Genomic DNA, 16,715 nt, shown 5'->3' on the forward strand with positions numbered 1-16,715 from the left:
ACTTTTGGTGCGTGAGGTGGAGGGGAGACAAGTATGGGAGTATAAAATTATGCATTTTGCAGAGAAAATGGATAGAGGAAAGGTTTTTCACCTTCTCTCATAATACGAGAGTGACACTGAATGTCAAGAGATACAGGACAGATAGAAGGAAGTATTTTGCACACCACATAAACTGCAGTATTTGCTAGCACAAGATGTGGTGATAGCCACCAACCTGGACAGCTTTGGAAGAGAATTAGAGAAGTTCATGAAAGATAAGGCAATCAATGGTTGCTCATCAATATGGCTGCATACTACCTACAGGATCAAAGCAGCAGGCCATCTGAATAGCAATTGCTAGGGAGCCACAGCGGAACTGGAATATTACCCTCACCTTCTTCTGTCAGCTTACAATAGGCATCCGGTTGGCTGCTGTGAGAAGCAGGATGCCGAACTCAGTTAGCTCTTTGGTATAATCCTTCAGGGCTCTTATGTTCTTATCCGTGGTTTTTGTGGCTGATGACTTTCCAAGTATAACAAGGATGTGCAGTGCTCCTAGGAGTGTACATCTTCCCAAGCTCCTGATTGCTGCACATATAAACTCATCTGAATGATGCCCTGCCTGTGTGGCTCATAGCTGTGAGCTGTTTCCATAACCCAGGGATGGGGAATCTGTGGGCTACCAGATGTTGCTCTCTGCCATGAACTAATCTAGAATGTGAATTAGTGGGAAGAAAGTGACTAATGGAGATTTTACAGGAGGTGGCACAAAAGAAGTTTGAGACAAGAAAGCGCATGGTTAAAGAAAGTAGCTGGACATCTTGTAAAGTTGTGCGAGCTCAGTGAATTTTTGGAGTCCCATAGTCGGTGACCGTAGGTGCAGTTGAGATGCAGAAACGAACAGCAGTGCACAGTTTATTACTGGGCAAAGGAAAGGGAACACCTTGTGCCAGCTCATTCAATAGTGGTCTGAAAAGCACAGGCTTCTCCAGACACAAAGGCCTAGAGGATATAGGAACACAGATGTCACACCCAGGCCAGAAAGCCTGTTCAACCACCCAGCCCCTGAGAATTCAAAGATCAAGATAAAAGCACCTCTGGCATTCTACATGCAGCAGGAAAAGATGTTGCCACTCCCGCCTTTTAGCTCAGCCAAGTCAAAGTTTGAGAAATTAGAAACCACTGCTATTAGGAGCAGTGGGTTGCATGGAAACTCCTCCTGCATGGGAAAGAAGCAGGATCCCATGTGCTTGCTCCAACAAAATGGCTTCTTGCAATAAACCTTCCACAGGAAGAAAAAAAAAGAAGAGCATAGATCAAATAGCTGAAGTAGCATATATCAAATGTGCAGATAGCCTGTGCTTGCCTGCCACTGTGCAACATGGGTTCCTTCAGGTGACAGCAGGGAGGTTAGGATCAGGGTGATTAAGTCCTAATTCTAAGCAGCTTCCTGTTTTGGAATAAGCAGCTTAAGGTGATGAGATGAGGAAACATACTGTGGCTGCTGAAGAAGACTGAAGGGCAAGCGAAGAAGATAACTGTTGAGAAATAGAGCTGGGTGGGGAACCTCAGGCCCTTGGAATTCCCATCAGACCCATACCTCCTTTCCAGCCTTTCTCTGCACCCTTCCTTGTGCTTTTGACTAGCTGGAATGTGTCCCTGAAGTATGATAGTACTCAATTGCCAGGATGGAGGTGGAGGTGTGTATGCGTAGCAACCTCTTGACTACTGTTCAAGCATCTGATCTGTTGCTCCACCCACTTTGGCCTCTGGCTCCACCCACCACTAAGGGCTGCCCATAAGGCAATGCTGCCCTCAGGCTGAAAAAGCTTCCCTACTCCTGAAAAAGTGAGCACCTAAAGAACACACACTTCTAAGCCAGCACATCTAAAATGCAAATATCTACTGATGTGAGGTAAAATATGAATCAGTCCCAGTGGAAGTTACTATTATGAATCTACTTTGCAGCGGTGAGAAGGCCTCTGTAACTAAGCAAATTTTAAAACATAATTGGGACTATATTGTTGCCTTTTTAAAAATAGCCCACATTGGCTCCAGGTTGTCTCAACTTAGGGCTGTTGGCCGTCACTAGAATTGGAATACCTGTAGGTGGAGGTATGATTTGATACAAACGTGGAGAGGGGCATTTATAGTGTAATCCTATGCAGAAGTGAATCCTATTGATTTCAATGGGGTTTATTCACAGGAAATGAGGTATAGGAATGTGGTTCACAAGTGTGCCCTGCTTAGCAAAACCCAGGTATTTCCCTTAAATGAAAAAGTTGTCTAGACAACAATCTTGAAGGACTGATTTTTTTGTGTTTAGTTCTAGTACAGAAGGGTGAGGAACCTTCCAGAAGTTGTTGGGATTCAACTCCAATACACAGTCTTATTTGGCCCTAGGGGTAGTAATGTACATGGGGTATTTCCAGCTGACAATAAATTCATGCATCATTAATTCAATATGGCAGTAACGCTAGCTCCCATGTAACAGAAGTGATGGTGCCTTGCCCAGAGGGCAATGGTAGCTGATCCTCATTAGGACTGGTAGGGCGGAAGGCAGATGTGCCAACAGTAGGTGGAGCCAGAACCAATGACAGGCAGAGCTACGGCCTGATTGGTTGCACTGAACAAGACAGGCAAGTAGGGGCTGGCTTCTGGGGCAGACTGAGGTGGAGGGGCTATTCCCCATTCGCCCTATTAGACCAGCCTCCATTGCTGAAGGGGGATATCTGTACTCTGGTTTGCTGACCGGGGTTAGCCTAATTGGCACATCAGTAAAGTGCTGAACCTGCAAATAAAATATAAAAGTAGGGGTACCAGTTGAGGAGTGGCAGTGGAGATGGTGTCACTCCCTGATTCCAGGCCACATATTCCGTGGGAGCACCCCCATCTACAAGTTTACTGGGCAGCTTTTTTTGGAACTAGATCCAGGAGCAAACCTTGGAACCATGCTGTGAACTGCTCATACACACCTGCCAGGGGTGACATTCAGCATAGGCCTGGCCTACCTAGTAATTTCAAATGCTGGTCTTAGTTTACCTAGTCATTGTTGGCTTCAGTATTTAACCTACTTGTGTTGGGTTAACAGACAGCAATAGAAATGTTTAGGAGAGAGAGAGAGACAGAAAGAGATACTGAGATGGCCTCATCTCTTGACCTGGGTGATTAAGGCTGAATGCCAGCCTGTGAGGAACCACAATTTGTCTGTGGCCTCATATCATCTGTAGGCAGTCTACCTTCTCCTTGAGTTAGATATAATTCCACAACTACTCGATTTTGGAATCTGAAATGGCACCCTAGGATGGAGTTGTGTTTCTTACTACTAGTGATTTCACAAGCAGAATCCAAGAGCTGCCATGACAATCATACAATCAAATTATTGAGTGCATTTAGCATACTAGCTTTCTCTCTCTGTGTGTGTGTGAGAGAGAGAGAGGGGGGGGGGGAGATGGACAAAAAGAGAGATATCAGTGAGAAATAACCAAGAATAGCCAGGTGAGGATAAGAAAGAATCTTCCTGCCAGGCCACTTTGCCATCTAAAGAATAGGAACAGTGTACACTGCAAGCACCAAGACCACAAATCCTTATTAGACTGAAGTTTTGTCTCCTAAACAGTTCATGCACAATACTGGGAGGAAACCTGAGGCATTTCAGAAATGAAAAATCAAAATATTAAAGCAGCCAGCCAAAATATTAAATCCAGCCTCCACTGCACTGGATCAAAGAGCTTCTATGAATGGTTGCAATTGGGGGGACGGGACCAATGGCTAAAATGTTTTGATTTGAAAGGCAGTTAAATTGAACTTTTAATCTACTCCTTGATGATACCTGATGGGTGCTTATTTTTATATTTTTCATTACAAATATTGTGTATGTGCTTTTAAAATTCTATTTTCCCTCTCTGATTATTTGCGGGGGGTTATTGGGTTGTTCTTGTTTTTATTTTGATTATGCATTTTGTGTTTTTATATTGTGATTTTATCCTGTGAACTGCCCTGAGGCCTGCGGGTATGGGCGGTATATAAATATAATCAATACTGTAATAATAATACTAATACTAATACTAATACTAATACTAATAATAATAATAGGTGGATACAGAAGGATCTGCTATATGAAAGAGGCTGTGTCGCTAAGCCCAGCATGGGGAGGCCCAGCAGAATGATTTGGCCTCTATCCAAATCCATTCCCTTGGTAACTTCCTTAGTAATTACTTTGCCTCTTTATTCTTAATGCATGTCGTAGGAACACTCCCAGCATTTCCTCTTTTGCTTTCTTGCATGCCATCCTGGAAATGACACAATCCATACCCTTTTGCAAGGAATGCTGCATTACCAAAGGCTTTCTACTTATAGAGACTGACGTAGTTGCACAGGGGTGGGGGTGGGGTGGGGGTGGGGGTGGGACCATATTCCTCCAACTGTCTGCACTGTTCCTTTAACATGCATACCCTGAGAGGCTCGCATAATGCTTTCTGTTCCAGCAATAACTGAAACATATTTAACACTTTATTAGCAAGTCTGTGTCTTCTTCCGTGCAAAATCTCTTCAAAAAATCAACACCAGCATCTTTAGTAGATACTCCAAGAAGCACACAGTGCTGCTCAGATCTGAACTATTTTAGATTTTTAAAGTTTTTGTTGTTATTTTTAAGAAAAAAAATGTTTACCCCAGCATAACTGCAGCAAGACACAAGTAGACAGGGCATCTTCTCTCTCTAAAACAAAACAAAACAAAAGCCTCAAGATAAACATGGAAAGTGTCTGAAGTATCTGTGTCCAAGAGTATATTCCCTAGTGGAAGATTTGTAACAAACATCCCATGTCATTGGCGCCCCTTTTCATGCCAATAGGTCTCTCTAAAGATGTCCTTGTATAGCCAGAGAGTGTAAAGTGCATTTCTTTTGATTTCCATATTGAATGCAACAAAAACAATTTATCAATAAAATTATCTCTTTCGGAATGGCATCTCTAAGTTCCAGTTGTTTGGTGGATTTCTCCATGAGAGTTGCCACCCAGACCTGCACAGCCACATTTCCAAAGAGTCTAAAGTCTGATGGGAAATTTTCTTGCACTTATTTCAAGCTCTAAAAAAACCCCATACAAATAATGAACTGCTCCCACTCTCTTTTCTCATCAATGAAATAGACACGACGGGTCAGACTGGCAAACAACAGCAGCTCTTTCATTGGCCTACGAAGGAAAAAAGCAGGCATTTTCTAGTTAGCAGTTGGAGCAGTGATTTTGTGCTTAGCAGTTTGCATCAAGAGGCTTTACACATTACATTTTCAGCAGGGACACGTTACATGTTCCCGGTAACTCCTTGCTCTTCTAATCTGTTGTAATTACAGTGGTACCTCGGGTTAAGTACTTATTTCGTTCCGGAGGTCCGTTCTTAACCTGAAACTGTTCTTAACCTGAAGCACCACTTTAGCTAATGGGACCTCCTGCTGCCGCCGCACCGCCAGAGCACGATTTCTGTTCTCATCCTGAAGCAAAGTTCTTAACCCGAGGTAATATTTCTGGGTTAGCAGAGTCTGTAACCTGAAGCATATGTAACCCGAGGTACCACTGTAGTGTATACACCATTTTAGAGAGAGAGAAATGTAGCTTCTTCAAGTGTTAGTTTCAACTCATATATGGTACAGATCTGTAACATTTAACTGCAAAAACAGAAAGGCTGCTGAGGAGCGGGTTCCATTTTATAATAGTTTCACATATTTTTGTTTCAACTCCCTGCAAATAAAAACACTAGGAAATTAGTCTGAGGGATTCAAAGCCAATCTGTTCCTTACTGTGCTAGTTTTCAGTTAGCAGGGATTGTGTGGGTGTTTTTAACACAGGCGAACATTAAATCATTGAATCCCCACCTATAATCTGAAGCAACAAAACCGTTTCTACCTTAGAACATTAGACTGTAACTATGGAGGAGAATGGAGGGGGTCAGGGATTGAAGGAAAACTGAAACAGGTATATTCTTATTCCTTAGCAAATATTCTAAAATATATTGAAGTTTAGGAGGGAGAGAAAAATGTGAGCTAACTTGTCCTCTGTTCATAGTCCCTATCTGTGGAATCTTAATTGAGAGCATGTTGAAACTCTGCAAAGGAATTCTATGGAGGATAGTATTTTAAACTTTGTTGTGCTACGCTGTAATCCTAGGAAGGAAAGACGGGGAGGGAGGAGAGGGGGAATGGAAGCAAGACCAACACCATATCTTCTGAAACCGTTTGCCACATCATTCTCCTGCATGTGTGGATTAGGCCCAATCAATAAAGTAGTCTTTCAGAATAATTTCATAGGTAGAGAAAAAATATTACTGGTACATATTAATGGTTGATGTAGAAATAATATATGAAGGAGTCAGGTCCAACAGCAACAGGCTTTACTGCAGTTATAAATAAAGTTGTAGACAGGTCTTCAACTTGAATTAGGAATGCTTCAGTATTCAGGGTGGTATGTCTTTTAATAGGCCAGGGCTCCTCTTTGGGATGTATCTCAAGACACATCAAACAATGCACACACCACCCTGCTTATATTACTAAGGAAGCCTTTGCCCTCCCAGATATCTGGGACTGGACTTCAACACTGGGTTGAACCTCAGTTACTGCACAAAGAATGGGGTGACCTATCTAATGTCACCTGCAGTTTCTAAAGCTCCTGTATACTGCCATATCATTTACCCTAGGTGTTGCTTAAGAAGACGTGTGCAGCTATCTTGCTCAAGCAACTAACTGTCCACGTGAATAGTCCATCCATATGTGCATCAGAGGAGGTGGTGGTGGTCACTGATGTTCCTCCACAAACACGAAGCCACATGTCCCCTCTGATCTTATGTCACCCATATGAATAGGCCACAGGCATTTATTTGCGTAAGCCTGCTGACCTAACGTCTGAACTGGGGAACTTGGCAATGGAAAGACATTCCAGTAAGAAAATATAAAATAGTTAAGTGCCAAGACAAAACGACCCCTGTCTTTTAGCAAAGTGATCTGCATGTGTATCTTTCCCCATATTCTGTCATTAATCTGTTTCCTTTTACTTCTTTCAGGTGCTGGAGAGTCAGGCAAGAGTACAATTGTCAAACAGATGAAGTGAGTATTGCCTTCTAGACTGGGGACCAAGGGCCCTAAAAACAGGGGCGTCCTTGAGCCCTTTCCTCCTGCGTTGCTATCCCACACCAACCCAGAGTAGCACATTTAGAGGCTGTTGTTGGCAACAGGACTGAGCTGGGACAAATAACTTAAACAGATTATGGAAGGCTTAAAACACAAATAAAAATAGCATTTAGTTATAAGCAAGCTAGGGCAACATGGAATAACTGCTTGCTTCACAAGCTGATCCTGAGCAGGATAAGGAAGAAATAATGATTTATATTGTATAGCACAGAGATGGGGAACCTATTGCTCTCTAGATGTTGCTGGACTACAACTCCCATCATCCCTGACCATTGGCCATGCTGACTGGGACTAATGGGAATTGTAGTCCACAACATCTGGAGGGCACCAGATCCCCAGTTCCTGCTATGGCAGATTCATTGACTAATCTGCATTAATTTCCCTGCACATGGTTTTAGTAATCCTCATAATAAGCAGCCTGCAATAAAGTCTGATGGCAAAGTCCATAATGTCAGATTTCTAAGCCCTGTGGCTTATGAACTGACAAACAAACAGCAAAAGATAAATGCAGTTCTGTTACTCTTCCTTTAGTAGCCTTTAGTATTCCCTGGGATACTCAAATCTTTCTGGGAACTTAGATTTAACACCAGAGTGAAAGTGCAAACCATACAGGAAGAGGCATCTTAAACTGTAGCAGTAACCAATGTGACTACACCCACACCCACACGCACTTACCCTACACATGAATTCCAACAATAGAAAAGTGACCTACAAACTTAACGGCCATCATTTTAATACACAGGCCTTCAGTGAAAGGGCAGCTAATTATATATCATGAGGCATCTTGGCAACATTTTCCTACAAATCCTTTATAGGTGATGACCTTATACATCATATCTGTCCATGTATCTAGGACTTACAGCCTTCACATTCAAGTAACATACAAATAAAACTCAAGGCCTTTCAATGGAATAGGCAGTATTCTCATTTTTGCTGCACAATTAATGGGAGCCATTTATTGTTCTGGGAAAATGTCAAAACTGCTGCCCCATGGAGTACAACCAGGCACGGGGCAAAATGTGTTCCTCACCCAGACATGGTCATCTCAGCCAATGTGGTTTGGGGCAGGTTTTACTCTGTGATGTCTTAGATTATGGTCCTTTTAAAAAACTTTCTTCCCCCAAAGCAAATAGATGCCATTTATTATGCATCTCTATAAAACGGGCAGAACTTCTCAAGAAGATCCAGAGTGGTTATTTCATCTATGGTGACTGTTCCCTCTCCCCCGCCCCCCTTCTTACCCAGGATTATCCATCAAGATGGTTACACGGAAGAAGAATGTTTGGAGTTCAAAGCAGTTATTTACGGCAACATCTTGCAGTCCATCTTGGCCATCATCAGAGCCATGACCACCCTGGGGATTGATTATGCGGATTCAAGCCGAGCGGTCAGTATCCTTGTGCATGACAGCAGCATGTTTTCGTTGAGCGAATGAGGATCTCTGGGAAAGGGGAGGGCCAAGGCATTTGCAGCTACAATGTGGCTGATGTGCTAAAAAGGGACCTGCTATTAAAGTTTGTTTATTTGTGTTCAAGGTCAATATGTATAATCATACAACAGGAATGCCATTGCTGCTAGATATGTTTCCTATCTTTATTCCCATGAGATGTTCTGAAGAAAAATAGGTAGGAAAGGACAGGTGGAATAGCCAAGCACCAGAACAGTAAGAGTTAGTGTAACTGTGATCCCAGTGCACTGTGCTGCACCCTTCATAAGATATCAAAAAGAGACAGATTTGGGCTTCAGCCTCAAGTCGAAGCAGCTACGGGATGATGCCACCTGGTGGCTAAAGACCACTTTTCAAAGCAGTAGCCATAGATTCACTGGAGCTGATTCATAGAAGGGCTGTAACTCAGCAGTAGAGCATCTGGTTTGCATGCAGAAGGTCCCCAGCATCTCTGGAATGGGTTGGGAAAGATTCTCTTGTATGAGATACTGGTGAGGGCACTGCCAGTCAGTGCAGGCAATTCGGAGAGAGATGAACAGCTGATCTGACTCAGTATAAGGCAACTTCCTTCGCTCCTAGAATTACGGTGTCAGAATAAGACCTCCAGTGGTACCTAGGCTGTGGCCACTGTTGCACTTTACCTTCTCCTACCTAACACCATTAATGGTGAGAATCAAAGTACTTACTGAAAAAGGTAAGAGTGAGAGTGTGCTGGGACACCACCCAACGCATGATGTTTCTGGAAAGAAGCCATGTTGGAGCAGGTCACCACACGGAAGGTGCCAAGATGGTAGCACACACACCTGCATCCATGTGAGTGGTAATGTGGAAGCACAGACACATTTCTAGACCAGCTTTTCCCCTACATGTTACAGCTTAAATCATCTCCAGCAGATGCTTACTGTATTTGCACCTTCTCATAATACTTCCCAATAAATGCTCAACTTGAGAAACCATCGACCAACCACAGGAGGTTTTTTGTTGTTTATTAAATCTCCAGACCAAAGCTGATTTGTTTCAATTTGAACTTTTTCTTCACTTCCTTGTCAATAATGGCCCTGGTAAACAACTGTTCCTCCTTTTTTTTTTAATGCATTGTTGTCCTCTGATTTGATGCACGCCCTGTAAGAAGACCTCTGGAAAGTCAGAAAGGAGGAAATTATGAAGTGCCCAAACTGTGCGGCTAAAAGCAGGTTGTGAGGGTGCAAAATACAAACACTTGAATATGAGGTTCTGCCATACCCTTGTCACCAAGGAAACCACAGTCTCCTTACAGGCTCTGTCTCTTTACAGGATGAGGGGCGACAGCTGTTCAACTTGGCTGACTCCATCGAAGAAGGAACCATGCCTCCAGAGCTAGTGGACTGTATAACCAAACTCTGGAAGGATGCAGGTGTTCAGGCCTGCTTTGAGCGAGCCGCTGAGTACCAGCTCAATGACTCTGCCTCCTAGTAAGTTGGTCCCTGTGGAAGCATATTGGGGAGGGGAGAGGCAATATTGCCAGCACAAGGGGTTGTGGCAGGGAGACTTCAGAGAGAGAGAGAGAGAGAGAGAGAGAGAGAGAGAGAGAGAGAGACTGCTATGCATTTATATAGTACATTTCAGCTTTAGCTAGTGCCCTCCAGATATTTTTTGACTACAAATCCCATCAGCCCCAAACATATGTAGTACACAAAGCAAATGAACTTGCCCTGTCAGGCTTCTCCATCTTTTGAAATGCAGCAAGCTTCTGCAGATCACTTCTTTCCTTGTGCCTTACCATAGCGTTCCATTCAATGCTGCACAAGAGCTCTACTTCTACAACTAGACTTTTCCCTCCTCCTCTCTCCCCATGCTTTGGAAGGACCCCCAATCCTCCAGAGCAGATCTTGAGGATGGAAAGGGTGGGGATGGAGATGGAAGAGTAAGCTCCATTGTGCAAGCGGAAGTCTAATGTGGGAATGCAACAGGAACCCTGTATGCAACCCACGATCTCCAAGCCGGTAGTCCCCTTCCCATAGATGCTAAGCAGCACGGGAGTCACTTCCCTGCAGAGAGATCCCACATCACTGGAGAGCAGGTGTGAATGCAGCAACATGGGTAAGACTAGTCATTTAAGTCTTTTGCACCTCACTGGCACTCGACAGGGTTGAAATCCACCATTTGGCTGGGCTGTTCATACTTCCCAGGAGTGTGGGATCAACTCACAGGAAAGAGGCTGCCATGCAATTGACAAGTATGGATAAGAGAGGTGACCCCACCCAACATGTGTGTTAAGATGCTCTTTGCTTGAAGTGAAAAAGAACAGGAGCATGGCAAATGGTCCCTAGTCTGCAGACCTCCAGTGCCACATCACTAGTGCTTCAGGGTGCTCTGCAATTGTGCCACCACAACCAAGCCTTCTAACAATGCAGCTGGAAGCTTAGGGCAGGTTAGATGTGCACTGCCTATTTGCTTTCTGCTGTACACTTCTTAGGGCAGTTTAGGGCCTGGGGAACCAAAGGCGCTGGCTGCGCCCACAGTAAATATAATGGCTGTCAATTTCCTTGTGGAGCAATTGACCAGGAGCCACCCCTTTCTATTTTTGCTAACTTTGTTGGCGGAAGTTTGAAACAAACAGAGGTCTATCCTAGCCATGACCGAAGGGCTGGCAAAAGCAAACAGCTGCAAATTTAAACAGATCCAACCAAATACAACAGCCTAATAAACTGCAAATTAGTAACCCACAACAATTGCACAATTCTTGCAGTACCTTAAGAGAAGCAGAGAGCCCTGGTAAATGTTTGCATGTGTTCTAAGCCACTGCATTAGCAGAGACAGTATTGCTGCCCGAGTCCTCCTTAACCTGTTACTCTCCATTTTTGTAGAAGCAGAACATTTTGAACCCAGTTCCCAGCTGCTCACATATGGTTTTCTGTGCATATGAGTATAATATACACATCACCTAACACTTCCAACCACTTGAATCTAGACAAGTCAAGGGTAATTACGTTCAGCCAAAAGGATGTAGTGGTCCGATCCTGCAAGATCTGGGTTCAACACCTTGATAAGCCATGAAGACTCCAGATGGCTTTGGGGAAGAGTCACTCGGCCTCAGCTTCCCATCTGGAAAATGGGGAATACAAATAGTGATTTACCTCCCCAATTTGTGAGGATGAACAATTTATTACAAAGCCCCCACATGTGCTGTAGACATTACAGCATTACGTCTCCATTTCCTTCTGCAGCTACCTGAACCAACTGGATAGGATATGTGCTCCCGGCTACCTCCCCAACGAACAGGATGTATTGCGATCACGAGTTAAGACCACAGGTATCATAGAGACAAAGTTTGGTGTCAAAGACCTCAACTTCAGGTGAGAAAGAAAACCCTTCTAGGTAGCCCTCCTTGTTCTTTATTCAATCACAGCACATTCCATGTTCCATCTGCCAAATGGCAACATGGATAAACTCTGTTTATCTTAAAGATTGTCTCCTCCTGTATATGCCTGTGTACAGAGTACACTGTGCTTTATTCTCATGTGTGAAGTCCTACTCACTGCGCCACTACAGCACAGAAGTGTAGCAGGGCCTTCTTAGTTGTGTCCCCTTACTCTTACGGGATGCCCTTCCCAAGGAAGCCTGCGTGGCCCCATCACTGAGTGCCCTCAGTTCTCAAAATGGTCTGTGGCTTCTATGATTTTTATATTCACTGTGTCTCTGCAGCAACCATAGGAGTTATTTCCCCTTTTAATTGACTTCAGCTTGATTTTTGTTGGTGGAGCTATTCTACATATTCTGTTTTGCTACTTTTAGCCTTCTGATTTCTCTTTGGACATTTACTGTTTCAATGGTTGCTTGTTAGCTATTTACCCAAAGATCAAAAGGGATATACATTTTTCTAAATAAATATTTTGCCAATCTGTGTCAGTTTTACATTTCTGGTATTATCTTCATGTTTTTGTCTGTTGCATTATGCCTCCTGCCTGATGAACGACTCCTCCCTTCTAGCATGCTGTTTCAAATGGTTACCTTTGAAAATAAATATCATAATCACGACTCTTCTTTCTGCAGGATGTTTGATGTAGGTGGGCAGCGGTCTGAGCGCAAAAAGTGGATCCACTGCTTCGAAGGGGTGACCTGTATCATCTTCTGTGGAGCTCTCAGTGCTTATGACATGGTGCTGGTAGAAGATGATGAAGTGGTATGTTTTCTCGCTCAAACTCTTATGAAATTAATTATCGCTCCACAAACATGCCTGCATCCGCTTTGAAATCCAACAACCACCACAACAGCTCCCCTGTCCCACAGAATAAAAAATAACGCCAGGATCTTACCCTTACTTACATAAAGAGCCTGCCAAAAGTTGTTTTTGAGTAGAGCAGGGAGGAAAATTAGGGCCTTGGGGGAACTAGTACGTAGTTTGTTTCCAAATTGTGCTGCTCTGATGCAAATCCAGGAAGCATTGGCTTAACCCCTGCCTGAAAATAAATATGTCTCTGTGAGCATACATCCTAGAACCAGTTGATTCCAATCCTTCCTGTGCACTTTAAGGATTGGTAAAAGCCTCCAATTTACATCAATGGTGACATCAAAGGCAGGGCAGGCTTTTCAAGGCACAGGAAGGGTAAGAATTTTACCCCTAGTTTTACTAAGAATTCCTCCTGAAAACCCCAATGATTCTGAAAGAAGTATACATCACAAACACTTCCCTATTGCTGCAAGACCTATAGGTCAAATGCTGTTGAACTGTATTTCTCTGAATCCTTCTAAGGGAAAAGGAAATTCTATTACTTTCGCCAGTAGAACTGGGCTGCTGGAAATCTTACCAAAAGGAAGACATAGAAGTTGTGCCAAAAAAAGTGCATCAGCTATACAGCCCTCCCCCCTGACCCCAGTTGATCATAGGCTTTCCATCAAGACTAACTAAAATAAGAGAAGGAAGCGATAGATGATTTACCCCACCATAAGCAAATTTAGTCGCCAAGCACAAAGGGGGGAAAGCAGCATGTCTGCAGCAACTGTCCACTGAAAGGAGGGAATCCAAGCTTGTTTTGCAGCCTGTTCCATACTCTGTAATTAAAAGGATCAAAACCTTATAGATGCAGTGCTTTCTAACTTATTTATATCGCTGAAAGAGAAAAACAACACAGGAATTAGAACTTTGGCTAAGAAGGCTAGGCCAATACTGGTAAGACAGTAGATTAATGCCACAGCAACAGCAGTATTTTATAATGTGGGTGTGTTTTTAAACCCCAAAGCCCGAGGGCATTTAGGAAAAATCCATCTATTACAATTAGATTAACCAAGAGAGTCAAGTACATAGATGCATCAACCACTGAGCCAAACAGCTCCAGTATAGACTTGCTCCAATTTCAGTTTAAGAACAAGAACAAACCTGTGCAGAAAATGCCATGACACATGTACAAACGTTGCTACTTTTGCTTGGTCACCTCCCATTTGACTTCACAATAAATGGACGTTTTAAAATTCTGTCTTTCAACATTGTTCTACGCAACTTTTACATTTAGAGTTGCATCCCAAGCTGCAGGAATGGAATGGATTATCTGATCAGACCACAGGACTTCTCCTTCCCCTGTAACTCCCTGCTCATCCTCAGGGCACACAGGGGGCTGCAAGGGGAATGTTTTGGAAGTAATTGAGAAGCATTTGGGGGTAATGGTAAAGTATTGTGTCCAGAAGCATACCCTATGGATAGAATGAACAGATGTTTTATGCAAAGTCTTTGAGCTTGCTTGAACTGTGTGGTCTTCCCCTCTAGAACCGCATGCACGAATCCTTGCATCTGTTCAACAGTATATGCAATCACAAGTTCTTTGCTGCCACCTCCATTATTCTCTTCCTGAACAAGAAGGACCTCTTTGAGGAAAAGATCAAGAAAGTACATCTCAGCATTTGTTTCCCAGATTATGATGGTGAGTTGGTTGACCGTTTCCGCCTTACAGTAGCCAGTCATCAAGAGCCAAGAACTGCTTCACATATGATGTAGAAACAGACACTAAACATGGGTGACACGTCATGTGCCATCTCTGACCCACTTCCTCCTCTGCTATAGGACAGGAGGAATCAACAAGCATCCCCTCCTCTGGCAGGAGACTGCATTAGATCAAAAGCCCTTCTCTGAATGAGGTACTCCCCAATAAGCTTTCAGCAACATTTATAGCCTCTTCCTTGTTTCTCTTACGCACACAGGTCCTAATACCTTTGAAGACGCAGGCAACTACATCAAACTTCAGTTCCTTGATCTGAACATGAGAAAAGATGTGAAAGAAATTTACAGTCACATGACTTGTGCCACAGACACACAGAACGTCAAATTTGTATTTGACGCAGTCACGGATGTCATCATCAAAGAGAACCTCAAGGACTGTGGCCTCTTCTAAGACTTCAGCTTTTTAAGAAGGTAATTTCCATTCTAAGGAACATAATCAACAATAGTAGTCCTCCTATGGAAGACTTTAGCACTCACTTGATTCACAGAGCTGCTCCTGTAAATTTAAAACAACACTTAACCTTGCATTTGAGTTTACTCCAGCAGCCCAAGCTCACCAATGTTCCTTCAACAAAAAACAAAAAACAAAACACTTATTTTAGCAGTTATCCTTAGCTTCCCCAAAAGTGCAGCAAGTTTTGACTTTGATGTTAATTCATTTTTAGTAAGAATTTACTGTTCATTTCAAGAATTTGGAGAATGTTTCTGAATAGGGAGAGCTAACCATAAATTCTGAGGCAATTCCCATGCAGATGAATCAAACTGCCCCCCACTACAAAGTGTAGCAACTACATCTGAGTATTTATATTGTACATCAGCCTAAATGAGAAATAAAATCATTAGCAACCTGACATTATAATTTGTCTCATGCGTTTATGTATTTGTGTAGAAGTCTTTTGTGGTGTTGCAGGATCTAAATGTCATGTTACATTGTATCTAATTTCTCTAAATGATCTCTCACCTTCTTCGTCAATTAGGAAAAAGGACTTGCAGTTAGCTTCACTGTTCTGCTTGAGCAGAGCCAACGGAGTAAATAAAAGCCACTCAAAGAGTCCACATTTTTCTATAACCTACCCATGGCACAAACTGTATACTTCCAAGAACATGCCACCAAAAGGGCATGAAGGAACAAAAGCTAAGAGCCTCCCATCTCTAAGCCATTTTCTTTGGTAGTTTTCCTCCTTTCTGAAATTCTCGGCAATCTGTAAACGACAACTTGAAAGAGAGCCAACACAATCTTGTCTGCAAACAATGAATCATGCGATACACTCGACGTTTGTGTGTGCATACAACTGAGATCTTTAAAAAGCATCAACCTTCTGTGGGAACGACACAATCAGTGCTTTTGTGGATTCTTCAGCAGAACCTCTGTATCTACAAATGGTCTGAATGGTGATTCTCAATGAAAATCCTAAAGGGTTGAATGTGCAAGACCAACAATTTCTAGATTACACATGAAATCTAATTATCAGTGTGCAAATTAACCAAGAAAGTTAAGTAACATTTTCCAAACCTTCCAAGTAGATCAGTTTCAGTTCTTTGGAACTGGTGCAATTTGTCCCTACAGCCTTAAGTAAATAATTCGTTTTCTTTCTAGTATCCAGCTTTCCCCATATTAGAAGGCCTGGTGAACTTAAGACTGATTTTCTTTCTCTATACCAACTCACCCCACTGAGTACAGCAGTACTGATCCCAACCCATCGCTTTACCGCTTGCTGTGAGACAATTGCTCTTGCTGTCTCTCTGGTCCCCGATGGAAAGAGGTCACAGCAATGTGTACAAGCAACCTATTGACATCACAGAGTCAGGAAACTTCTCCACAACATAGGAAATAGAAAGAAAATATACAAACTGGAAATGGTGATGTCAGGATTTTCACTCTGCTATTTAGCACTATCGTTCTTGATCATTTGTAAATAAGTCGTATGTTACTGTAGATAGGATTCTCTTTGTTATCAATATTTACTTCAGAGAATGGCTTAGGCAGCTACAACTGAATGTAGAACATTCGAAAATAAAGAAACGTGCATTAAAAATGTGGATATAGTGTTACCTATTTTGAAAAGTAACAAATTCCTCTACAGGTTTTATTTGTGTTTTCAAAAGCCACCCAATACTTTTTCAAACATTCTACCAGG

The 16,715-nt window shown here is 42.7% G+C and overlaps 1 protein-coding gene across 2 annotated transcripts in view; it reads left to right on the forward strand.

Moving 5' to 3' along the window:
- The window catches only part of GNAT2 (G protein subunit alpha transducin 2), a 29,479-nt gene extending 12,862 nt beyond the window's left edge, over positions 1 to 16,617 (forward strand). For both annotated transcript variants that reach the window (XM_082227097.1, XM_082227096.1), the window contains exons 2-9: positions 7,033 to 7,075; positions 8,405 to 8,546; positions 9,900 to 10,057; positions 11,813 to 11,941; positions 12,639 to 12,768; positions 14,347 to 14,500; positions 14,778 to 14,988; positions 15,555 to 16,617. In XM_082227097.1, coding sequence (XP_082083223.1) covers positions 7,071 to 7,075; positions 8,405 to 8,546; positions 9,900 to 10,057; positions 11,813 to 11,941; positions 12,639 to 12,768; positions 14,347 to 14,500; positions 14,778 to 14,968 — 909 coding nt within the window. In that variant the 5' untranslated portion in view covers positions 7,033 to 7,070 and the 3' untranslated portion in view covers positions 14,969 to 14,988; positions 15,555 to 16,617. The remainder of the gene's footprint in view (positions 1 to 7,032; positions 7,076 to 8,404; positions 8,547 to 9,899; positions 10,058 to 11,812; positions 11,942 to 12,638; positions 12,769 to 14,346; positions 14,501 to 14,777; positions 14,989 to 15,554) is intronic.
- Positions 16,618 to 16,715: the final 98 nt, after the last annotated feature.

The sequence above is a fragment of the Podarcis vaucheri genome, assembly GCF_965113315.1.
Source record: "Podarcis vaucheri genome assembly, chromosome: 6".
NCBI classification, from domain to species: domain Eukaryota; kingdom Metazoa; phylum Chordata; class Lepidosauria; order Squamata; family Lacertidae; genus Podarcis; species Podarcis vaucheri.